Source organism: Prionailurus viverrinus, chromosome D3, assembly GCF_022837055.1.
Source record: "Prionailurus viverrinus isolate Anna chromosome D3, UM_Priviv_1.0, whole genome shotgun sequence".
NCBI classification, from domain to species: domain Eukaryota; kingdom Metazoa; phylum Chordata; class Mammalia; order Carnivora; family Felidae; genus Prionailurus; species Prionailurus viverrinus.
In genome coordinates, this window is record NC_062572.1 from 47,680,121 (window position 1) to 47,706,810 (window position 26,690).

The 26,690-nt window shown below is 43.9% G+C and overlaps 1 protein-coding gene across 3 annotated transcripts in view; it reads left to right on the plus strand.

Moving 5' to 3' along the window:
- LAMA3 (laminin subunit alpha 3) overlaps positions 1 to 26,690 on the plus strand; it is a 274,238-nt gene that overhangs the window by 172,404 nt on the left and 75,144 nt on the right. For 2 of the 3 annotated variants that reach the window (XM_047826704.1, XM_047826703.1), the window contains exons 33-39: positions 1,945 to 2,089; positions 2,793 to 2,933; positions 4,203 to 4,364; positions 6,850 to 6,948; positions 9,271 to 9,354; positions 17,663 to 17,893; positions 22,340 to 22,453. In XM_047826704.1, coding sequence (XP_047682660.1) covers positions 1,945 to 2,089; positions 2,793 to 2,933; positions 4,203 to 4,364; positions 6,850 to 6,948; positions 9,271 to 9,354; positions 17,663 to 17,893; positions 22,340 to 22,453 — 976 coding nt within the window. Of the gene's footprint in view, positions 1 to 1,944; positions 2,090 to 2,792; positions 2,934 to 4,202; positions 4,365 to 6,849; positions 6,949 to 9,270; positions 9,355 to 17,662; positions 17,894 to 18,602; positions 19,314 to 22,339; positions 22,454 to 26,690 lie in introns of those variants that run through there. The other variant, XM_047826705.1, reaches the window with a different exon arrangement.

Consider the following 26,690-nt stretch of genomic DNA (forward strand, 5'->3'; position numbering starts at 1 on the left):
TGTGATTTGGAATATTTGCTTCCTTCTGGAAAGAATTTCTGCAGGTGTAAGGTAGGGAGGAAGACCAGGGGGATGGGGCTGGGAAGAACCGCAGGGACATCTGACCTGCCAGCAGCCCTTGCAGGTAAAATGAATTTGTCTTTTTAGGTGTGCTAAGTGGGATAACGTAGGGACTCCCATTTGCTCTCCTTAGCCAATGCCATAGCAAGAATAATGGGAGCAAATTCTTACGTGTGTGCACAGTACTCTTCTAAGGCTTTTCCATATATTGTTTTATTTAATTCTCACAATAATGCTACGAAGTAGATATTGTGATCTCCGTGTTTACAGATCAGTAAATTCAGCTGTAAAAAGGTTACTTTGCTCAAGGTTCTATATCCAGTAAGTAGCCAGGTTGGGATTCAAGGCTGGGCTGCGTGGTCCCAAGTTTGTGCTCATCACACACAACATTCTGTACTTGATTTTAAGCAGGTATTTGCCAAAGGCAAACTTTGTAGGACAGAAAGTTAGATTTCTCTTTTTCAGGATGGTCCCTGGGGTAAGATATTTTAATAGGTTTTGGTAGCACCTTAGTGGTAAAATACTTCGTGTCAGATTATACTCCCAATGTTATGATATAAAGCACATTTTCTAGTACTTTCTTTAGACCCACAAAGAAAAGATCAGCGTGTGGATCCCACCAGACGTCAGCCATGGAGCTCGGTGATGGAGCTGGCACCCACTCCCTCTCCCTCTCTTCACCCCGCGGGGTGCCGGGCTTCTCAGTTCTGCTGGCAGCTCACTGCTCTTCTCACTCCGTCTTCTTCTGTGCCTCCCCCTCCATTCTTTGCCTCAAGTGCACAGATGTGTGGATGGCACCCCGCTCCCCACAGAGCCTTCTTCGGAGCCCAGGCACAGGGGCCACTGCCCACCCCAGCATCCACTCGGGAGCCCAGTCTGGATGACTGGGGGTCTTCCTTGCCTTCCCGCCTACTCTTCCCTCATTCAGAACATTACAGGCCCCAGCAGCCTCACCCCAAAATAGCTTGGAACCCATCTCTTCTCTCCATCCCAAATGCCTTTGCCCTAGTTGAGCCCCTTCTCCCTCTTGACTCCGCAGCCTGCTGCAGAATTGGTCATCTTGACTCCATCCACACACACATCCAACCAGGCTCTTTCCTACTTAAAACTTTTCTAGATGGCGATTCCTGGTCCAAGAGCTTGCCGTGGTGCCTCATCTATCTCCACAGGGGTCCTGGGAGGCAGCAGCTAGCGTTTCCCCTTTCACAGATGAGAAAATGGGGCCTTGGAAAATTGTTAAGATATTGTATCTGCTGGGTGCCAGAGCTGGGATCAGTGCTCCAGCCAGACTGCCTTTGGTGCACAGGGCTCAGCCACTGCACTCCACCAGACAGCGTCACAGAAGCCAGCACTTCTGTCCCCGTGAACCACCTCCTGCCTCCCTCTTCAGCTCATGGGTCAACTTTCTCCACTCATACGTGTGCTCCCTGCACACAACAGGCTGTTCTTCTCTGTTCTTTCTGTCTGGAACACCCGCCTCCACTCCTACCCCACGACATTTGCCCTTTTAGGTTCAGCTCACACATCACCTCCCTCTGGGACCCTGGGTCAGAGCTGCTCCCCCAACCCCTGCTGAGACCCCATGTGCATGTTGTCCACATTTCTGCCCTGCCACGTAGGCTCGGGGGCTGTGTCTGTCCTTGCACCCCCAGAGTCCAGCACGAGCCAGACCCAGGGGTGACATCCAGGATGGTCCTCCTGACTGCTTTGTGGAAGTGCCTTTTCTCTGCTGCTTTCCATTCTGCCTTGGGCAGTGAGCCCCCACGGGCAGACACTGTGTGTTTAGCTGGTTTCGTGCAGGAACTGCTCTTCTGCTGTGCAGGTGGACTTCAGAAGTGTGTGGCCAAGACAATGAACACTTTTGCTCCTTTGCTTTGGGTCTAGGTGCAAGCCCAGAGTCACAGGGCGGCAGTGTGACCAGTGTGCTCCCGGGTTTTACCACTTCCCTGAGTGCGTCCCCTGTCATTGCAACAGGGATGGGACTGAGCCAGGGGTCTGCAACCCAGGAACCGGAGCTTGCTTGTGCAAGGTGAGGCAGAACACGTGATGCCAGGGGCGCCAGCCACTGGCCAGTGAAGAAGTTCTTCGTGTCGGGTCAACGCATAAAAATATGTGGGAAGTGGGACTGACTTGCAATGGATTTCCACAAGGCATGTGGCATTTAATAGTTATTATCTCATTTGATAGAAATAGTTACAAGGGAAGACCCCTCCTATCCTTTGGAGAAGAGGTAGACCTTAAGAACCAGAAGACTGATCTGGATCCTTTCCAGAGAAGTTGGCACCGAACTTTAGTCTATAATTTCAAGAGGTTCAGAGCTTCCCCAGAAGCTTATTCCTGACCCATAGACCTCAAGTTAATAATCTGCTCCAGGACATCCTGCCAGGTGCTAGGAGAGCTCCTAAGTCCCAGCATATGTTTTGAGGTGGTAGTTAGTGGAATGAACCAGCCCCCCTCCCCATACTGTGAATCCTTATGGTGCTAGTTCTCTACCCTCAAGATGCCAAAGGGCACCTTGTGAAATTGAGAAAATTCTGTCTTTCACTTAAGCGTGGTAGAATAGTTTAAACAATTAATGTGATATAAAAGCTTAGCAGTTATATAACTTCCCATGTCTTGTTAGCATCCGCGTTCTAACATCTCGTATTGGCATTAATGCGTGGAAGTAGCTAATTGCAATCCGGGAAGCTTTAGAAGAAACCATCATCTTGTTTCACGTTTTATTTCAATAGGAGAACGTGGAGGGTACGGAATGTAATGTGTGTCGAGAAGGATCCTTCTACTTGGACCCAGCAAATCCCAAGGGTTGTACCCGCTGCTTTTGTTTTGGAATAAATAACAATTGTCACAGTACACATAAAAGAAGATCTAAGGTATGTATGGAATTAGCGTTTTGTTTTTATTTAGTACCTCCTAGGGCTTGGGGAAATTTTATATGTTACTTTGTTAAAATGTTAAGGTTCGCCCTCGCCATTCCTAGGCCTGCGCTCTTCTTTCCACAGATGTCCTCACGCTCAGTCCCTCAGTTGGTCAGGTCTGCTTAAGGATCTTGGGCTCAGAGGGGCCTTCCCTCACCACTCCCTACGAAATAGCTCACCCTGCCCACTCTGTATCCTCACCTTTCTTCGTGTCCTCTGTAGAATTTATCCCTCCCTGACATATTATCCAGTTAGTTCTAAAATTTAAGTATCTTCCCCCAACACTAGCATATAAGTTCCTGATACACCCCCAGCGCCTGTCGCAGGGTCTGGAATATAATAGGTGTTCAAGAAACACTCATGAAATGAATGGAGTTTGCTGTTCTTCCCTCCCACTTCTTTTTCTCTGCTTCTTTTCTTTCTGTTTTACTTTCCATCTCGCTTATTTTTACCACATCTTTGGCCAGTTTTTAAATTAACTCCATGAAACTAAAACTTTTGCTGCCCTTGTTGTTCCTTGAACTGGCAGTTTCGTGCTTGCCTTCTTTGTATGAGTAATGTCTTCTGTCTAACAAGGATTCAAGGAAAAGTTGTTTTATATATTTCCTTGCCTGCCTCCCAAAAGGAATGTAGGCTTGTAACTGGGGGAAAAATTAATTTGTAAATCCACTGATGTCTTTTACCCCCAGAGGAACCCAGAAGCATTATTTCTAACCAATGTCTTGTCAATTCCTTTTCTTTTCCCTCCCTCATCTTTTAACTCTTGGCTTCCTTTATGATCAGAAAAATATTTGGTCATAAGGATTCATTAGAGAAAAATAACGATAGCAGGCCACTCTGTTCCGTCTCTGTTCTGAGCTCTCTAAGGAGCTCACCATTAAAATGTGCCCACGGCCCTAGTTATTATTCCCACGCTTATTTATATGCGATTTGAACACTTATCAAATAGCTACTAAATGTCAAAACCAGGATGTGTGCTGGGGCAAAGATAAATTCCACATACTGTGATCCCGTGGTCTGAGCATTCTTAGTTGTGATGGGTCAGAGGGAGGCAGTGGCAGGTGAGGGTTCTGTCATGGGAATCCAAGAGCAAGCTCAAGAGGAGGCATCAAAGTGAAGCTTTTGAAGCAAGGTGGCCACCCCCTGGTCCTTCTATTCTGCACAATTCAGCCATCACCAGAGAAGCTGCAGGCGTACATTTCCGTCGTTGCTCTTGTGTTCCAGTTTGTGGACATGATGGGTTGGCGCCTGGAGACAGCAGACAGAGCAGACATCCCCGTCTCATTCAACCCGGGCAGCAGCAGTGTGGTCGCGGACCTCCAGGAGCTGCCCTCAACCGTGCACAGTGCGTCCTGGGTCGCACCTCTTTCCTACCTGGGAGACAAGGTAACGGCGTCCTGTTGTCCTTCTGAGCCCTCGCCGGGCCTCCTTCATCACTGTGTGAGCATCATTGACTGTCTGGAAGAAGCGTCAGGAAGTTCAGGCTACTGAAACTGAAGAAATTAGATGAACTACAAGTGCAGAAAAGACGTGGCCCCTCTGCTGGGAGGGGCTTATGAGCCTCATGTACCCCACAAGTGTTAGCTCCCCAGCCAAGGAAACCACACACCACGTTTTTCTCCACTTTTGCTTAACCATTTAGGTAATATCTGTTGCAAATGGGACACGTGTGCTTTTAAAAGCCAATGGTAAGCATTCTTTGTTTTACAGCAGAAGAAAGGCTCCTTGTCAGGAAAACAAAAGCTGACAAGTGACTCATGAGTTATTACAAGAAGCACAGGAGCCGGTGGCACCTCAGCCGTCATTAGCAGAGTCACATGCAGTTAGCTAGACGCTCTTCAGGGAGCTGATAAGCGAATTGCTCTTCCTTTGCTGCCGGGCCCATGACACTCATTTCTGACAATGGAAGTGTGGGCTTCCTGTAGAACCAGCGGCAGGTAGCACATGCACTTGGTAGCAGAAGGTAGAGCTTTCCAGAAGGTGTAGATTCCACACAGCCCGGCTCAGGTGGCACCATATTCGCTTAGAATGACTACATACTAGGGCCTTGTTGGCCTGAAGGCTCTAATTCTGTCTTCTAGTTGAAGGACTTTGGGTTTTGACCTTTGAGTTCGGGGAATGTTGCTTCTCTCATATGACCCCTCTTCTCCCTCACTTAATACCCCTCTTGGCCTCCACACAGTGAGCCCATGCATGGGTTATCTTATTACTATGTAAACAATTACCCCCAAACTTTGCAGCTTAAAGCATCAAACAGTTATTATCTTGCCCAGTTTCTGTGGATCAGGAATTCAGGAGTGGATGGCTCAGGGTCTCTTATAAGGTTGTAGTCAAGATGGCAGCCAGGACTGGAGTCATCAGAACTGGAGGCTCCATTTCCAAGCTCACTCATGTGGTTGCCACAGGCCTCTGTTCCTTGCTGGCTGCTGAGTGGAAGTCTCAGTTCCTCATCACATGAGGCCTCCATAGGCCACCTCAGGGTCCTTGTGACATGGCACCTGGCTTCCCCTAAAGTAATGGGTAGAAAACGAGACACAGAGAGAGAGAGAGAGAGAGAGAGAGAGAGAGAGAGAGAGAAACTCAAAATAGAAACCATAATCTTTTATAACCTAATTGCAGCAAAAACATATCCTCCCTTCCTCCTTACTCTATTGGCTAGAAACCAGTTACTAAGTCCAGCCCACACTCAAGGAAGAGAACTAAGCTCCACCTCTTGAAGACAAGAGTATCAAAGAATTTGTGGACATATTTTAAAAACCACTTTAGCCCATCAGAAAGACAATATTCAATCTCAATAGGATGATTTAAGATGTTACCCTGGAATACTTCCAGACTCTAAGATCATAACTCTGTGACTTTGTCAGTTTGCAGATTCTAGGGAACGTCAGTGAACTGAGGGCTCAGTAATGGTGTTCTCCTCCCCTGCTCCAGGTTATTTCTGTTTTCCAGGAAGGGTATTTTGTCCTGCCCCGCTCTGAGGTGATCATTGCCTCTTATTTTCATCTCTCAAATACTCCTTTCTTGATTGGTTTTCATCTTAAGGGTGGGAAGTGTCAGGAGCAGAGGTGAAGTAGCTGTCACAAAACTGTGACTTCATGCCTCCACCATGATCATGCTGCTTAGGTGGCATTGAGAAAAAATCTGTATACCTACTGGAGCAGTCAGACATGGCTTCTGTACCCAGGGGAATGTATGATCACTTAGGAAATGCACACCATCTGCTCTTGGGGGAAATTTTTAAAAAATTTTGTTTCTAGAGATTCATTTTGTAACTGATAGATATTAACCAGTTCTGTCATTTAAACAAGAAACCAGTGGCCTAGATTTCTTAAGATAGCTATAGGTTAAATGAACACTTTGGTTTAGTAGTCATCTAGAATAGAAGGATCTTACTTGTTTCTGTGTGACTATTATTTTTCTTTCTTTTTTAAAAGTGTTTATTTTTGAGAGAGAGAGCTAGACAGTGAGTAGGGGAGGGGCAGAGAGAGAGGGAGATGGAATCCCAAGCAGACTCCAGGCTGTCAGCACAGACCGTAACGCGGGGCTCGAACTCACAAACTGTGAGATCATGACCTGAGCCAAAACCAAGAATGGGACGCTTAACCGACAGAGCCACCCAGGCACCCCATATTCTTAACAGAAGCATATTCTTGCTTGTAAAACGCAGTGGTGTTCGTGCTCAACATTTTAAGTGATATAAAATGGTACAAAGTAGAAAGTTCAAATACTATCTTCAATTCTTCTCTTTCAAGACGACCATGAACAGATTGATCGTATCTTTCCAGATGGACCTTTGTGCTTGTTATGTGGGTTAATATTGCCATAGGCTCTTCTAATGCTTGTGCTGTTGATCCTACAATTCCAATTTTAGGTTTCTTCCTATGGTGGTTACCTCACCTACCAAATCAAGTCCTTTGGGCTACCTGGCGACATGGTTCTTCTAGAAAAGAAGCCGGATGTGCAGCTCACTGTAGGTATCACAACATGACCCAAGTGGCTGGAAGTGGCAGTTGCAGTTGGTTGCTGACCCAGTTTTAGGACATCTTGATCAGTGGCCTATAAGAAAGTTGTATTAAGTCATTTCCAATATTTTATAGCAACTACAAAGGAAGTTGAGAGCAGGTAGCCCCTCCTCAGGATCCTGCTTCCCCTGATCATCCCAGCCCCCGTGGTTTCTCTTGTCTCCCCTCCCAAAGAATGTAACTGTATCTGACTCTTGCTTCTCTTAAGTTATTGCTTCATGGTAAACTTATTTGTATGTTTCTATCTTTCAATTCAGTCTCACAAATGTTTTTGAGACCCAGTTTACAAGGCCACATTGCTGGGCTCCTAAAGGACAGGTGACCCTGTCTTTAATAAGAGTGTAATCTAAGAAGGGAGATGAAAGACATATGCAAATAGCTACAATCCACTGAACAATAAGCATTTGAGGTAAAGTTCAAACAAGACTCTCTGGCAGCTGGGGTCCAACTGGGGGCTTATGTAGTTGAGAGGCCCACAGAAGGTTTCATGGAAAGGGTTAATTGGGGGCCAGAACTTTAAGCCTTGGCATGACAGGAGAACTGCCCTTCCAGGGGCAAAGAATAGGATAAACCAAGGCAGAGAAGCAGTGCGCAAGGGGTGACCTGTCCAACTAGGCTGTTTGTATAGAAAACAAACCTGGAAGGGTGGGAAAGAGGATGTTTAATGCTACCATAAGGAATTTGAGTTGATACAGACGGTAGGGAGCCATTTTGGTTTCTTGAGAAGAGAAGTGACATCTATACAGTATGTACCAGCCACATAGTCTACAACTGCAACCTAGAAAATTCCTCGAGGGCAGGGTCAACGTCACATTCTGCTTTGAATCTCCTAAAGTACAGGGCCCAGTGTCTTGAACAGAACTGAGGTGCCTGAGCCTGAACTTGATGCCGTTTCTGGTTTATGTGCTGTGGTTAATGCAGTGCAATTCCAGCTTCCTGAAGGTTTTTGTGTGTCATTCCCTGTACAGTAGGGACGAGCAAGTCTCACACATCTCGTCACAGCTGAGAGCCTTGCATTCTGGCCAATTTTTGTGTTTAGGCACTGCTGGGTTGTGTTTTGTTTTTACTGGCACCCAAATTTATTGAACTGTCGTTTCAAAAACTTCAAAGAACCTTTGTAAAACATGTTGAAAATGAGGCCCTGAAGACTTAAAAAAATTTTTTTAATCTTTATTTTATTTTTGAGACAGAGAAAGACAGAAGTTGAGTGGGGGAGGGGCAGAGAGAGAGACACACACACAGAATGCGAAGCAGGCTCCAGGCTCCATGCTGTCAGCACAGAACCCGACGCAGGGCTTGAACTCACAACCACGAGATCATGACCTGAGTCAGAAGCTAAACCAACTGAGCCACCCAGGTGCCCCCAAAAATGTTTTAGAGGAAAAAAATAGCTCCATAATAAAAATGCCATCATGGCAGTGCTGTATTTCAGTTTCCTATTTTTTCAGAATATCTTAAGTTCAGGCCATTAATATACCAATATTTTATTGCCAAAGAGTTTATTACACAGGCAGTTGGAATTCACGGAAAAGTGAGGACCAAAATTTCTTCTTAATTTTCCCTCCAAAGATGGAAAATAATTTAGGCTCATGAAGCATTCAGTCTGCTGCTTTGTTCCAAACCACCATAATTAAAAGCCTACGGGGCATGTTTTTTAGATTAAGCTTTTCAGTGATTGTGATTGCAGATAATGGTCTCCTTTCTGAAATGCCAGCACTAGCGAATGGAACCCTTTTGGGTTTGGGTTTGTAACAGAAAAGCTGGGGTTTTTGTGTGAGGGTTTGGGGTGGAGGTGTTGGTGGGTTTTGACCTTCCCATTATGCCCTGTCAGGAGTCCCAAAGAGCCCCTGCTATGAGGAGGGAGGTTCAGAGGCTGAGAGTGAGCAGGGCTGGATCCCACAGGGAGTGGGCTACGGGGGCTTCCTCCCCCACGTGCCAGCTCTGAAGCAACCTGTCTATGCAGCCTGCACATAGCCCTTCTCCCCACCCCACCCTCCTCACTAACTCACCCACCAAAGCACTTTCTGGTTACTACAGCCTGGACCTGTCAGCCGTCATGGAAAGTCACCTCATGCATTGACTGCAAAGCATGGTTTTTTGTAAAATAAATAAATAAGTAAATAAAATAAAATAAATTCCATCTTTATAGCCACTTTCAGTCAAGGGAATTTTCCTGGTTTCCTGTTTGCGAACATGCACCATATTAGGTATTATTTCTCTGTTTCCATTCACTAATCCTTGTGACATATCTCATGTTTTTCTTTAAACAGGGTCAGCACATGTCCATCATCTATGAGGAGCCAAATAACCCACGGCCAGACCGTCTGTATCACGTGCGTGTGCAGGTGGTGGAGGTAAAGGAAAAACACACATAAAAAGGTTCTTGATGATCCTTTTTGTTCCATAACTTAGTTCTTTTTTTTTTTTAAGATTTAAGTTTTTATTTTAATTCCACTTAGTTAACATACAGTGTTATATTAGTTTCAGGTGTACAATATAGTGATTCAACACTTCCATACATCACCCTGTGCTCATCATGACAAGTGCCCTCCTTAATCCCCATCAGCTGTTTAACCCACTCCCCCCGCCCAACCATCAGAGTGTTCTCTATAATCAATCATCTGTTTCTTGCTTTGTTTCTCTCTGTCTCTTATTTTTTCTCTTTGCTTGTTTTTTTGTTTGTTTTGTTTCTTAAATTCCACAAATGAGTGATATCATATGGTGTGTGTCTTTCTCTGACTGACTTATTTCATTTAGCATTAGACTCTCTAGCTCTGTCCATGTCATTGCAAATGGCAAGATTTTATTCTATTTTATGTCTGAATAATATTCCAGTGTGTGTGTGTGTGTGTGTGTGTGTGTGTGTGTGTGTGTGTGTGTGTTACACCTCCTCTTTATCCACTCATCAGTAAGTGGACACTTGGGCTGCTTCCATATCTTGGCTATTGCAAATAATGCTGCTATAAACATTGGATGCATGTATCCCTTTGAATTAGTGTCCTGTATTCTTTGGGTAAATACCCAATAGTGTGATTGCTGGATCATAGGGTAGTTCTACCATTAACTTTTTGAAGAACCTCTATCCTGTTTTCCAGAGTGGCTGGACTGGTTTGCATTCCCACCAACAGTGTAAGAGGGTTTTCCTTTCTCCACATCCTTGCAGCTACCTGTTTTTTCTTGTGTTGTTGATTTCAGCCATTCTGACAGATTTGAAGTGATATCTCATTGTAGTTTTGATTTGTATTTCCCCAATGATGACTGATGTTGAGCATCTTTTCTTTTTTTTAATTTAATTTATTTTTTTAATTTATATCCAAGTCAGTTAGCATATAGTGCCACAATGATTTCAGGAGTAGATTCCTTAATGCCCCTTACCCATTTAGCCCATCCCCTCTCTCACAACCCCTCAGCAACCTTCTGTTTGTTCTCCATATTTAAGAGTCTCTTATGTTTTGTCTCCCTCCCTGTTTTTATATTATTTTTGCTTCTCTTCCCTTGTGTTCATCTGTTTTGTATCTTAAAGTCCTCATATGAGTGAAGTATGATATTTGTCTTTCTCTAATTTCGCTTAGCATAATACCCTCTAGTTCCATCCACATAGTTGCAAATGGCAAGATTTCATTCTTTTTGATTGCCGAGTAACACTGCATTTCTACAACTTAGTCCTTTCAAGCAATTATGAGTTTTGACTTATTTTATGAATTCAAAATATTAATTATATTTCTAGACATATATTTCATATGTATAAATTTAAAATATAAATTGTGTAGAATATACAGAGTTTCATCTTCATAGGGCTTTGTTTATACTATCTGTATGGCACTTAGCATGGTCTCTCCTGTTTTACAGGTAATTATCATTGTCTTATAAACCCTGTGAGCTTGTAAATGCTGTGATCTCATGCCTTCCTCAGTGGCCAACAAAGGCTTGGGATGAATGGATAGAAAAGCCACAAAAACAGTCTAATACCAAAAGAAATAAGATTAAGATAAATAAAGGAAAGCTTATGAAATCATAAAACATATTACATTTACTTGGTTATGACAACTTCTTTAAAATAGTGTTCCACTTGTATTATTAAGTATGTCCAGGGGTGCCTGGGTGACCCAGTCGGTTAAGTGTCTGACTTCAGCTCAGGTCATGATCTAGTGGTCCATGGGTTCAAGCCTTGCATTGGGCTTTCTGCTGTCAGCACAGAAGCCCACTTCAGATCCTCACCTCCCCTTTTCTCTGTACCCCCCCTACTTGCACACACATTCAAAAATAAACATTAAGGGGTGCCTGGGTGGCTCAGTCAGTTAAGCATCCGACTTTGGCTCAGGTCATGATCTTCGCAGTTCGTGATTTCGAGCCCCGCGTAGGGCTCTGTGCTTACAGCACGGAGACTGGAGCCTGCTTCGGATTCTGTGTCTCCCTCTCTCTCTGCCCCTCTCCCGCTCATGCTCTGTCTCTCTTTCTCTCCCAAAAATAAACATTAAAAAAAAATTTTTAAAATATGTCTGATACCTCAAGGTGTCAAGGTGATACTTTTCAAGTACTTTGAATCTGTAGACATATTTTAACATTTCTGTACAGGTCCATCCATTCAATAGAATACTACTTGGCAATAAATGAAACAAAGCATTGATACCTATGACAACATGGATGAACCTCAAAAGCAATATATTGCTTTTATATTGAGTGAAAGAAGCAAGACACAGACCACATATTCTATTTATATGAGAGTGGACATGCCAGCAAAATTGGTGGAGGAGGAACCTCCAGAAATTCTCTCGTCTGTAAAAGCAGTAAGAAATCTGGCAAAAATGGTTAGAATCAAGTATGTTAGAACCTGGACATTGATCAAAGGCTTACAACAATCTGAAAAGTGTTTATTCAAGAAAAATGGCTGAATTTTGGTAAGAACATCAGGCTTTGTGGCAGTCAGCTTGCTCTGTTCCCATCCCCCACCTCCACAGTAGCTTTGAAAAACAATAGCCCACCAGCAAGGTGAAGGCCAGTAGCCCAGCAACCATCAGGGGAGACAGTGGCATCGGAGCTTATACAAAGCTTCACTCCCAGAGAACTATCATGATTTGACCTGTCTGGAGGTTTTCTGGAAGATTCTACCTCTAAGCTGTCTTTGTTTGACCTGACTTGGAACCGTCTCCAAAATGAAAAGCTTTTCCCTTGGGATGTCTGAAAACATTTAGAGGTGGTTGCTTAACTTCATGGCTGCCTGAGGTGATGGATAACAGTTGGGGCTAATAATAGGCTAATCACAAAACTTAAAAAGCTGGGAATGAGATGTCCATAGCGGCTTTGAAAAGCTCCAACACAATCTTGGGAAGGTAGAAGGCCACACATACTCAGGACTGTGAGCATGCTCAGGAAAGACCTGACACTGCCCTAAGACCTCACCTCTAGCTGACCTTGAGGCTTAGAATAAACCAGAAGTGAAGGCTAAAACAGAGTTGTCAGCTCCCTGGCTGAGTGTTGAGGGGTCCCTCAACATACACACCAACCCCTTGGCAGATACTAAGAGACTTTTCGGTTTTATGCATTTAAAGAAATCTCTGTCCAGTCACTAGCTGACCACTAAGCTACCTAAGCAGAGACTTTCATGGCCTTACATGACAAAGAATACAGACTTTACAGAATTAGTTCAGAAAACTCATTAAACAAAGACACAACAATAGTAAATAGCAACAGCAACACATTCTGGGGAGGGGGGAGAAATATGATTTCCTGAGTTGCCATGTTACATTATGTTAAATGTCCAGTTTTCCACAAAAAAATATGAGACATGAAAAAGAAACAGCAAAGCATGGTCCGTGCACAGGAGGGAAATGCAATAAATAGAAACTGTCCCTAAGGAAGCCCAGACATTGGACTTAACTACACAAAGACTTTAAATCAACATACATCAAAGAACTAAAGAATACCATGTCTAAAGAACTAAAGTAAAATATGAGAACAATATCTCACCAAATGCAATATACTAGTAAAGAAATAGGAATTATAAAAAAAGAACCAAATAGAAATTCTAGGGTTGAAAATTACAATATCTGAAAATGAAGAATTTACTAGAAGAGCTGCTGTGGACTGGATTGTGTTCTCTCCAAATTTATGTGTTGAAGCCCTGGTCTCTAGTTTGAGTGTATTTGGAGTAAAGAAGTAATTAAGGTTAAATAAGATCATAAGGATAGAGCTGTGATCTGATAGAATCAATGCCCTTATAAAAGGAGACACCAGAAAACTCCCTCTCTCTGTCTACCACATAAGAACACAGTGAGAAGGCAACCATGTGTAAGCTAGTAAGAAAATTCTCACCAGGGACCAAACTGGCTGGCAATCTTGATCTGGGACTTCTAGCCTCTGTGACTTTGAGAAAACAGATTTCTGTTGTTTAAGCCATTGAGTCTATGGTGTTTTGTTATGGCAGCCAGGCTAAGACCAGGGCTCAACAACAGAGTTGAACAGGCAGAAGAAAGGATCAGCCAATCTGAAGGTCAATTGAGATTATTCAGTCTGAGGAACAGAAAGTAAAAAGAGTGAGGAAAAACAAACAGACTCTCAAAGACATATGAGACACCATCAAATGTACCAACATGTGAATAATTGAAGTACCGGAACAAGAGGAGAGAGAAAAAAAGAAAGAAACAATATTTAAAGAAATAATGGCTGCAAAACTTATCAGATTTGATGAAAATCATTAATCTACACATCCAAGCTCAACAAACTTCATGTCGGATAAATGCAAGAGATCCACACATTAGAAACATCATAGTAAAGATTCTGAAAGACAAAGACAATCTTAAAAGCAATGGGGGAGAAGCACATCACATACAAGGGTCCTCAATAAGGTTAAGACCTAACTATTCACCAGAAACCATGGAAGTCAGAAGGCAGTGGGGCAGCATTCAAAGTGCTAAAAGAAACATGCAGCAAAGAATTACATATCCAGAAAAACGTCCTTCAAAAATGGAGGAGAAATGAAGACATTCCATTATAAACAAAACAGGGAGAATCAGTGCTATCCCGCCCTCCTTATAAGAAATACTAATGGGAATCTTTAGACAGAAATGAAAGGACACTATAGACAATAACTTCAATCCCGGTTAGAAATGAAAAACACTAGTAAAGGTAACTACATAGGTAAATATGAAAGGCAGTAAAAATATATCTTTTGTTTGTAACTTCTTCTGATTTAAAAGACAACTGCTTAAAGTAATAATTATAAGTAATTATAAGTCTGTGTTGATCAGCATACAGTGTATAAAGACATAATGTATATGATAATAAGAGCACAACAGAGCAGGTGAAGAAATGAATAGAAGATAAGCATTTGTGGGGCGCCTGGGTGGCACAGTCGGTTAAGCGTCTGACTTCAGCCAGGTCACGATCTCGCAGTCCGTGAGTTCGAGCCCCGCGTCGGGCTCTGGGCTGATGGCTCGGAGCCTGGAGCCTGTTTCCGATTCTGTGTCTCCCTCTCTCTCTGCCCCTCCCCCGTTCATGCTCTGTCTCTCTCTGTCCCCAAAATAAAAATAAACGTTGAAAAAAAAATTAAAAAAAAAGAAGATAAGCATTTGTGTACTATTGAAATAGTTTGTATTTATTTATTGATTGATTTTTAAGTATTATTTTAAATTTATTTTGAGAGAGAGCAAGTGAGAGAGCAAGCATGAGTGGGGGAGGGGCAGAGAGAGAGGGAGAGAGAGAATCCCAAGCAGGTTTCACACTAGCAGCACAGAACTCTTGAACTGTGAGATCATGACCCAAGCCGAAACCAAGAGTCAGATGCCTAACTGACTGGGCCACCCAGGCGTCCCTAAAGCTTGTATTTATATAAATGGTCCAACAAGGGTAAAGCTAGAGACAGTTGCCTGGGGCTTGGGATGGGAATAGGCAGTAACTACAAATGGGCACAAGGGTTCTTTTGGGGGTAGGGAGATGAAAATGTAAAACTTCATTGTGGCGATGGTTGCATGCTTCTGTAAATTTACTAAAAATTGTATGCTTAAAATAAGGGAATATCATTGTATGCAAATCATACCTCAAGCTGTTAAAAATATAAACTAAAATTATATTAGTATCTTATTTATATGTAAATAATAATAGATACCATTTATTGAATGTCTACTACATGTTAGGCACTGGGCTAAACACTTTATGTACATTTTATTATTTAATTTGCTTTAATCCTCTACTATATAGGACACTATAGGACACATAATCCTCATCATACTGCTGAGAGATTAGATATTATTATGCCCATTTAAGACATATGGAAGCCAAGTTTTAAGGAGGCAACAGAATATAAAGGTTAAATGTGCAATCTTTTAGGGATGACTGGGTGGCTCAGTCGTTTAAGCCTCCGACTTCAGCTCAGGTCATGATCTTACAGTTTCTGAGTTCAAGTCCCATGTCAAGCTCTGTGCTAACAGCCTGGAGCCCGTTTCCAGTTCTGTGTCTCCCTCTCTCTCTGCCCCTCCACTGCTCATGCTCTGTCTCTCTCTCTCAAAAATAAACAAACATGAAAAAAAAATTCTTTTTCTAAGTGCAGGCTTTTACATGAAGAGATACTCAACATCACTAATTAGTAGAGAAATGCAAATCAAAACCAACGGGATACCATCTCACAGTCATTAGGATGGCTACTGTTAAAACAGAATAACAAGTGTTGGTGAGGATGTGCAGAAATTGGAACACAGGTGCACTGTTGGTGAGATTATAAAACAGTACGAGCCACTGTGGAAAAGAGTATTGAGATTTTAAAAAATTTTAAAGATAGAATGACCACGTGATCCAGCAATCCCACTTCTGAGTATATACCCAAAAGAATTGAAAATAGCGTTTTGAACAGCTATTCACACATCCATGTTCATTTCAGCACTATTCACAGTAGATAAGAGGTGGCAGATGACAGATGAACGGATAAAGAAAATATGGTATATACATATGTTGGAATATTATATTACCTTAAAAAGGAAATCCTACCACGTGCTAGAATATGATAGTTCTAGCTAGTTAGATGCTGGAACGTAATGTGAAGATTTTATGCTGAGTGGAATAAGCCAGTCACCAAAAGACAAATACTGAGTGATTCCACTTGTATGAGGTATTTAAAGTAATCAAATTCATAATATCAGGAAGTAGAATGGTGGTTTTCAGGAATCGGCGGGAGAGGAGAAATTGCTTAATAGGTACAGAGTTTCCATTTTGCAAGATGATAAAGGTCTAGGATGTGTTATACAACAATGTGAATATAATCAATGCTATTCTACTGTATACTTAAAAATGGCTGAAATGGTAAATTTTATGTGATGTGCCTTTTACCATCATAAAAGTAAAATATAAATGTGTGTGTGCAAGAAAAGATTGTACTTTCTGTCCCAATGATGTACATTTAATGAGTGATCTAACTGCATGACTCAGTGGGTTTCCTTAAGCCTTTCTCCTGTATCATTCTCATTCATTTTGTGCTTGCACACACAAAAGTGCATTTTTTAAAAAAATTATGTGTTTATTTATTTGAGAGAGAGAGAGTTGGTTAGAGGGACAGAGGAAGCAAGAAGTGGAGGGAGGGAGGGAAAGGGAGAGAGAGAGAGAGAGAGAGAGAGGGAGGGAGAGAGAGAGAGAGAGAGAATATTTTAAACAGGCTCCATGGGGCACCTGGGTGGCGCAGTCGGTTAAGCGTCCAACTTCAGCCAGGTCACGATCTCGCGGTCCGTGAGTTCGAGCCCCGCGTCGGGCTCTGGGCTGATGGCTCGGAGCCTGGAGCCTGTTTCCGATTCTGTGTCTCCCTCTCTCTCTGCCCCTCCCCCGTTCATGCTCTGTCTCTCTCTGTCCCAAAAATAAATAAACGTTGAAAAAAAAAAGTTTAAATTAAAAAAAATAATAAATAAACAGGCTCCATGCACAACATGGAACCCAAGGTGGGGCTCAGTCCCATAACCCTGGGATCATGACCTGAGCCAAAATCAAGAGTCAGATACTCTGCGGTGCCAGGGTGGCTGAGTCTATTAAGTGTCTGACTCTTGATTTTGGCTCAGGTCATGATCTCACAGTTCCTGAGATCGAGCCCCGCCTCTGTCTCCACACTGACAGCAAGGAGCCTGCTTGGGGATTCTCTCTCTCCCTCACTCTCTGCCCCTCCCTTGCTCTCTCTCTCTCTCTCTCTCTCAAAATAAATAAATAAACTTTAAAAAAAAGTTTAAAAAAGAACGACATTCAACCAATTGAGCCACCAGGTGCCCCAAGAGTGCATTTTAAAATAAGTAAACACTGGGAGATCTTACTGCATTTCATTGTGCCTTATTTCCTGCCTTCATTTTTTCCCCTTTCATGTGGCACTCTCTTTTCTTAGGAATAACCCAGGACACCTGACTCTAAATATAAATCTGCTATCTTATACTAACTTCTGTTCTCTCCTCCCCTCCTCCCCTCCTCCCTTCCTCCCTTCCTCCCTTCCTCCCTTCCTCCCTTCCTCCTTGCCCTGCCCTTCCCTTCCCTTCCCTTCCCTTCCCTTCCCTTCCCTTCCCTTCCCTTCCCTTCCCTTCCCTTCTCTTCTCTCTTGTCTTCTGTGCCTTTCCTTTGACTTGTGCTGGACGCCTGTCTCTCTGAAAGCCCTGGAAGTGAGCTTGCCAAGGGGAGACCTTGCTTTTCTTTTTCCATGTGTAGGGAAACTTCAGGCACGCCAGCAGCGGTGCCCCCGTGTCCCGGGAAGAGCTGATGATGGTACTGTCTAGACTAGAAGGTGTGCGCCTCCGAGGCCTCTACTTCACCGAGACTCAGCGGCTCTCCTTGAGCGGGGTGGGACTGGAGGAGGCCTCTGCCACAGGAAGTGGGCGTAGAGCACATCATGTGGAGATGTGTGCCTGCCCCCCTGGCTACACCGGTGACTCATGCCAGGTAGGAAGAAATTCCCCCTAGGACTCCTGTGGCTGCCCCTTCTGTCTGCTGCCCCCACCCTGCTGGATGGTCTGAAGTACTCTGTCCATCGGACAGGTGTCTCCTGGGCTATAGCTTCTGTCTTACCTGGACCACCTTCAGGTATGAAATACAAAAAAGAAATCACAGACATCTCAAATTCCACTGGAAAGCCGCAGGCATTTGGTCAATCCTGGAGGTTGTAGAAATCAGGACTTTCTGGGAAGTAGAAGGAGCCCGCCAGTGGGCATCCCAGTATTTGAGCCACTGCCTTTCCAGTAGGTGACCTCGGGTTCTTGTGCTGTTCTTTAGTCGAGGGCCCCTCCGGTTTAGAGTCCAGACAGTGTCCTGGTTCTTCCAGGGGACGTGGCAGCCCAGTTTCCGAGCTCACAGCAGATCTTCCTGCCAGGCCCAGCCAGCCTGACTTGTCCTCAGATGATTAAATTGTGCCATAAAATGAAACTGTCGTATCTCAAGTTGTAAATAGGTTCTCTTCCTGATGGGAGGGAAAGCACAATGTTTGGTGCAATTATTAGGAAATAGCAAATATTATCACTCGGTGTATTCCCTCTACCCCCTGTATGTACATTTAGCAACATCCTCCCCTTTCTATCCTCACCCCTTGATCGCAGAAAGCCCCTAGGTGATCTGCACACCAGTTTCTTTTTTTAACTTGCAAATATATTACCTGTCGTGGTTTTCTGGGGAGATCATGACCTGAGCCAAAGTCAGACGCTTAACCAACTGAGCCACCCAGGTACCCCGTGGGGACTTCTGTCTTATAACATTTAGTCCACAGGTGCCAAGATTCTTCTTCCCCACCCCCTTCCTCCTATCTCTTTTCTAGCCCGATTAAATAAAATCATAGCCCCAGGGAAGGAGTGGAACCTCTGGATTACCAGCCTCCTGCCCCGGGCGTGTTCTTTGCTCGTGACTCAGCCTGTGATTTACATCTTCTCTAATCAGCTAGTGCCGTCTGCGGGGTAAGGTGGGTAGAAGGTGATGCCTACCCCACCTCGCAGGAATTACAGAGCGGCGTTCTTCCCTGTGGGACTGTTATGTGCGCTCTCTCACAGGCTGACTCATGGGTGAAGTTTACAGGTGGGGCCTCCTGCCGCAGACAGCCTGCCTCACCTGAGTCAGGCGGGCTTGGGCACTGAAGCAGGAAGGGCAGGTATAAGAGGAAGAGGAAAAGGTTTGCGTGCAGCCAGCAGGACACCCAGGGACCAGGATGTCCCCCACAGTGAGGTGGTCAGCCTGGAGCGCTGGATGGCTGTGGATCTTTGGGGCAGCTGTGGGGCAGTGTCTGGGATATAATTCACAGCAGCAAAGGGTAGCGTTTCTTCAGCCTCCGGGTCAAAGCCATCTGCAAGCAAGTTATGTGGAGTTTAAGCCCAGCCAGGTAATGTCCCTTTTAAATTTGGTTTGGGCTGGGGAAGGGTTCCTAGCTTTATGACATTTTTTAAGTTAAGGGGATGAATGAATAATGGGTGGGCTGGGGGAGGGACCCAGAGCCTCCCTGTCCTGTTGACTGGCAGGGTTTATTACGGTGCCTGACAGATTGTTCTCCTGAGCTGTTAACCACAAACCCCGTAAACATCAGCCCACCTGGAAATGCCCAGACAGCTCAGAGTTTGAATGTTTGTGGGGTGTTAGTACACTATGAAACTTTGTGCCCTTTCGAGAGTAACTCAGGCCCCAAGACAAAAGAGTCCAGTGCCTGTAGACTTCCAAATTCTGCTTGGAAGAAAATTTACCGGTAAAGTAAACCACGAAAATCAGTGAAATCCATGTTTAAGAAAAGTGATGAGATTGAATTTGTATAATACCTAACAAGACATGCTTCAATTTGCCAGGCATTAAACACTCATAAAGTCTGCTCGCTTGGTCTCTCTCTCTTTCTCTGTCTCTCTCTCTGTCTCAACTTTCTGGATTTTTACATGTATGCTCACAGAGAAATGGATCCAATGGCTGCTGAGGTAGCCCTGAAAACCTGATAGGGACATCATTTTATCATTTGTACCACACAAGTTTATTGGAAAAGTGATCCTGAAAAATTGTTACTTAAAAAATATGGTTGCTAAACCCCTTTCTGAAATAATATATTAGGATACATTCATTTTCATTTAGAGTAAATCTTCAATACAATCTGAGTACTTGAACTGAATTGTGTATAAGATTGTGTGGAGTTTGTGTGCTTTGTAGAGGTGAGAAAATGATTGTATTTCAGTAACCGACAAACGTTCTGCCTGAGTAGAAGTCATGTGACTTGTAGGGGACTTTTTCTGTTTCTAATCGAAAGCAAATTAAGGTGGGTGGTTTAATTTTAATCAGGATGGACCGTCCTCCTGCCAAACATGTTTAATTAAGGCTTTTTACTCAGACATGTTGTCATAAATGAACCACATATATTTATTTATTTGGATAATTTGTTCTTTACCAAATATTATTTCATAAGCACGTAATGTGATATGTGGGGGTAATTAAGAGACACTTGCCACTTAGTAGTGGAGAGTATTTGCTTGTAGATATGATCACACTACCAGTGGCTGAATTTTGTTCGAACGTCTCTCTCAGTTGTGTTTTCAATTAAAGAACATTCCTTTCATACTTCGATTCTCCTGTAGACAAGCCTATTCATATAACACATAAAGCAATCTCATTTTTTGCAATAGCTTCTTTTGCCTAAACATGGTTTCTAATAGCTGAAGGGGAAAACGTACTGGAAATTATAGTCTTGTTATTGTGTCCAGTGTGTAGTAATTGGTAATTTTGGAAGAAACTCCTATCAGAAACTGGGATGTTCTACTCCGGGGAGTATACCAGGCTTCTTTCTCCAGCTCTATAAGGTTGGCTTCTTCCTCTTTCCCACCAGACCAGGTAGAGCCCTTTATGGCTACGGATGAATGAGAATGGATGGTTGATTTTCTGATTTCTCTTCATTGTAGCTTCAGGGTCTTATAGACATAATGCTGTTTAAAGAGGATTAGATGAAAGATGATCTTTTATCTTGAAATATTATTTTTTCCTGATGCTTTAGATAGGCCGTATATGGAGGTCACTTAAAGAAACTGGGGACAACATTTGGTTTGAATCAGTGAATTAATTTGCTCTGCCAAAATAAACAAAATGTCTATGATTCTCTTTAAAGACAGAAATCTAAATAATTTTTAATGGCTGGTGTTGGAAGAATTGCTTTTTCTTCTATTGGGGGCATTCTTAACTAGAATCCTTTTTTAAGTATTTATTTATTTTAAAATATTTATTTTTGAGAGAGAGAGAGAGGCAGCATGTGAGTGGGGGAGGGGCAGAGAGAGAGGGACACACAGAATCCAAAGCAGGCTCCAGGCTCTGAGCTGCCAGCCCAAAGCCCATTGTAGGGCTCGAACTCGTGAACTGCAAGACTGTGACCTGAACCAAAGTCAGATGCTTAACCCATTGAGCCACCCAGGCGCCCAACTAGAATCCTTAAAATATATATATATATATGTACACACACACACACACACACACACACACACACATATGGTCAAAGCAACATTGAACAAGAAAAGAAGACCACACCCAGTGAGATTCCCTCCAGCTGGGTCTTTGTGTGTCCCATTGGAGCCCAGCGTCCCTGCAGCGTTCTGTAGAGAACACAGGCACGGTCCTCTCCCCTGAGTTCGCTTTTGCTTATAGACCAGTGAGTGGCAGTGACATGATTCCCCGGGTTCTGCCATTACTGAATAGATCCTAATGAAGACTCCTTAGTCCCCCTTCATCCACCAGTCCAAACTCCTACTTGGAGCCGGAATGCCTGCCCTAAGAGCACTTGAACTTGAAAAGATTTGCTTAGAGACTTTCCCCACCAAAGACTGATGTCCTGACCCTCTTTACCCCTTCACCTCTCCACCCCTCCACCTGCCCTAAAACGGTTGAAGGAGAGGAAGCCATTTCCACACTCCTCCCTCCACGTCTCCCTTTTCTCTCATGTCCCCCCACACATCTCCCTCTCTGCCACTAGCACACACGCGTGCTGTGGCGTGGAAACAAGCTAGAATCTGACAAAGGGAGCCAGTGGACTGGCTAGTGTTTGAAAGTAGAAATCCACATACCAACTAAAGGAAAAAAGATTTAAAAAGTGAATGCTTGGGGCACCTGGGTGGCTCAGTTGGTTGAGCGTCTGACTTCAGCCCAGGTCATGATCCCGTGGCTCGTGAGTTCGAGCCCCATGCCGGGCTCTGTGCTGTCGGCTGAGTCTGGAGCCTCTTAGGATTCTGTGTCTCCCTCTCTCTCTGCCCCTCCCCGACTCACGCTCTGTCTCTCAAAAGTGAATAAATGTTAAAAATAAATTTTAAAAAGAAAGTGAATGCTTGACAGTCAGAATTGGCACATGCTTTGGATAATAATTCTTTATGTTGACTAAATGCTTTGTTTGAAAAACAGGGTTGTAGCCCCGGATACTATCGGGATAGCAAAGGTGCATATACCGGACGATGTGTTCCCTGCAATTGCAACGGACATTCAAATCGATGCCAGGATGGCTCGGGAATATGTATCGTGAGTAAATTGATACTCTCCTGGCCGACGATCTGTGTCTCCCTGTCCCCTCGCCCCCCACCCTCACCCCACTGGTCCCTGAGACATCAAATATCACATCTCCAGCCAAACCCAAAGCCAAATTGAGGTTGCTTTGTAAACATGGCATTCAGCATTATCAGGCTGAATTATTTTACACTTCACTTTTCCCTCCATTTTAACACGTGCCATCGGAGAAGAACTCCTAGCTGAACAATGAAATGACACATTAGCTTCTAAATTTTTGCTTCATGGAATGTTTTTAATGGGTGGATCCCGGGACTTAATTCCTGGTCGAATATAACAAATCAGAGCCACTGCTTTGGGCCCCTGTTTTGTTGGGGTAGCAGGAGGCTGCAGGAGGGGAGCCTTGTGGCTGTTAGATGAGCAATAGCTCAAGCAAGTAATTGGGGAGAAGATGACGCTTAGACAGACTTAAGGCACATACTCAAGTCACTCAAGCACTAATCTGCGGCTGCCAAGACAAAGTGGGTTTATGTAGGAAGACAGGTGAGGTGAGTCCTTGCTGTCTGTGGCCTATCCACTGGAAAATAATCTTCTTTTAAAATACCTTAAAAAAGATTTCCCATAGAAAATTGGATTGTCGGGAAATTTTTCTTTTGTATCCTGAAGCAGCACATTTTTTCTTCTGCCTTCCTCTCTTTCATCCCTGGCAGCCAGGGCCTCCCTACTTGGAAGGAGAATGGACAGATACAAAGAAAGGAGAGAGCATCAGTGCCCCCAGGAGCACAAGCCCCCCCACTTACGTTGTGCTGTTTGAAAATGCGTTCTTCTGGCATGGATTTCCTTTGCGTTGTGCAATGCATCTAGAGTGTGTTTCAATTCTTTGAGCTCCTAGACTGTATTAAGCCAAATTCAGCATGTCCCAGGGAACTGCTTCCACTACAAGATGGGACAGGCCAGGACAGGACATTGTTGATAGAATATTCTGTAGAATTTTAACCTTGTATGTTCAAAAGCAATAAAACTCACTGGGAAATAGTAGTTTTTCAGCTCATAAATACTCTTCTATAATTATATTTCATAGTGTATGCCGTGTGTAACACAGGTAGATGCTTTAATTTAAAATAAATATTTATTTTGTCACTGAACCATGGCTAGATGTCACGTCCACTCTATCAAAGCTGCTAAAGAACAAAAGTAGGCATTCTCTGCGTCCATTCACCCAGCGGAAGGATCACTAGTGAGTCATAATTCATCTGTTTTAATCAAACAAGATTTTCTTTGTCATTTCCTTTCTCTGTAGCTGTGTCTTCACTTGTCCCTAATGGCCATATGGCCTTTAGAAATAATTCATTCAGGAAACCTTTACGGAGCCTTTGCTATCGTGGGAGGTAGTGAGCTAAGCACTGTGGTTAAAACTACCCGATGCCCTCCCCGCCTTCACGCCTCCGCGAGGCTTGCGGTCCCGTGGGGAACGTGCGCGCATGCGCGCTCCCACAGAGGCGTGGGGCCAGTGCCTGCACTCGCTCCCCTGCGCAGTGCTCCCCTGGCAGGCTCTGAGCGTTGCCCCTGCCCTGGGGCGGGGAGGGTGCCCGTTTTATGGGAGCCAAGGATGCAGCCCTCATTCTCAAAGATCCATAACGATTTGGAAACCAAGTACTTTTCACCATCGAATGGGCTGGTTCCGCTGCAAACTGGACTTCGTCTCTCAAGAGCCAAGTCAATTTCTAATATCTGGGACCTTCACTCTTGTGCAAATCTCCATATTGTTTCAAAAATAAACTTCGAAGTTTGAAGAAGAAAGTAACCCCAGCCCTTAGTAGTAAAACCCTGTGCGTCCAAGAGCAGCAGGTCATATGTTGCGTGGGTGCCGTCGTCAGCCGGAAGGACCCGCAGTGACAGGCCCCTTTCTCTTCACCAAGGCTCTGTCTCTTCTCCTGGCCCCCTTTCTCCCCATATTGCTGCCCCTCCCCCACTCCCCTTGCCTTCTGCCATCTCTGTCATCCCTCTTCTACCACTCTGTTCCCATGTCCCTTCCTCTCTCGGTTTTCCTTTCTTTACTCCCTGGCTCTTGCGCCCATTTCCCCCCTGCCAGACTTACCTGAAACCCACAGGTGGCCTGGGGCTCTCGTGACGCTCATGGCCAGAGGTCCATGCTCCTCCGTGCCGCCTCAGGTTTCCCGTGATCTGAGCTGCTACCTTTCCAGCTGCATCCCACCCCGCCTTGCCCTTCACTCTCCAGAATACCAATTGCTTCATCTTGCCCACATGCACCGCTGTGCTCCTGCACGACTGACATTCTATGCACGCTGCTCCCTATGCCTGGTGTGCCCTCCCCTCACTTCTCTCCCCAGCTAATTCCCCTCCTTTTATTCTCCATGCAGGAGGCATCATCGCCTCCAGAAGCCCTTCTTCCCTGAAGCTCCTCTTGCACTTATGGGATGCTGGGGTGCATCAGCCATCAAGTTTTCCACGTTATATTTAACGTGTGTACTCACAGGGTTCTATTTGCCCCCTGGTCAGGGTGCCGATCCATCTTGGCATCCCTAGTACCTGGTAGCATGGTGGGACACGTAGTAGATGCCCAATGGATGTTTGGTGTCCGATGGAGCTAAGAGAGCACATGATGTGGGAGTGGATGTGGATTCATCCATCCATCCATCCATCCATCCATCCATCCATCTGTGAATTTATTCACAGTAAAACATAAGGAAATTGGTAAGCAGATATCTCATATTTGCAGGACTGAGAAAGACAACTATCAAGATAGGTGTTCTCAGCTGAGGGTGGGGGTATTTCAGACATTCTTATGGGACCTTCTCAAGCAACACAGGTTCTCACCCCTTTCTACCATTCTTCCCCCGCTCCCGAGGAGGACCAGAGGTTAGGGTGTTTTCAGTAGGACGCAGATGGCCTCACCATAATTCTTGTTTCTCCATGGTCTTGCTTCTCCAATGTTTTCAGCTCAGAACTAAGTAGATCTAGGATTAAAATATATCTATTCAGCTATGTTGTTCCTTAAGAATGTCATTTAGAGTTTAAAAAGAAAGGAAACTAAAGTGGAAAGGTAAATAATCCGTTCAAAAAAACGACTGTTTTGTGAGAGAGTCAGGACCGTGGAGCAAGGTAAAGGTCAAGGAGAGACCCCTCTGGGATCCAATACACTGCATGTGGATTTGGTCTTAGAGTCCAGGTCTACAGGAAAAACTGTCATGGCAGTGACTTTTGGGGAAAGAGGGAAGGATTCAGGGCAGGGATGAGCTTTCTGGTGATGATCCCACGTTAATGTGTAAACAACATCCCTTGTGTGTATGACACAATTTCATATTGGGAAAAAAGGTATGAAAACATGTTATAACATGTGGATTGTGATTGTCTGTTATTGAAAGGTTTGTGAGGGATGGTTGTGTTTAAGCCAAAGGAACTGATGATATGCTGGAAGGGACAGTCTCACATTCAAAGCAGGGCCGCACCCACTTAGGATATAGGTGCATGTTGTTTTTCGCAACCCAGTTTCAGATATTATTGAAAACTCACAGCCATTGAAGTTTCCTACCAAGCCCCACCTCTACATAAAAGCACGTTTCAAAAACATTAGACTTATTCCCGGTCATATAGAGTGTCTCTAAATTATCAAATGCCCACAATAGGGGAGTGGTTTCCTGGATAGTTTTGTGCATTTACATATGTATTACTAGAGTAAAGCAAGAAACATTAAAAATTCCACAAAATAAGCAAATTTGATACCATCTGCTAGGATTTGCCTCAATGGACTGCTCTATTGGAAAGTCATCTCGTCTCAGTGCTTTATTGAAGAACAACTTTCAATAGGCATTGATTTTGGCATGAAAATAATTGGATTTACATAAACGCACAACATAGATAAACAACATCTTGCTTCTTGGAGACATTGGAATTGAACTGAGATGCTGGAATTATTTCTTTAGATACAATGCAGCTTTTCATTGTTTTAATAAATTCTACATGTTAACTTATTGCAACTATATTCCTCTTTAGTATATCACGACTAACTGAATTATGTAAAACAAATTGATTTTCATAGACATTATTCTCAGGGGAAGAGGGATAGGGCTAACACCTTGCTGAAGCTATAGTGTACTTTTTAAAATCCTCCCAGCCTTCGAAAGTGGGTGTTATTCTAACTATATGTTTTAAGAAAATTAGAATTGTGTGTAAATCATACATCAATACAACTGGTTAAAAAAAAAAAACAACACAAAAATACCGAGGCTCA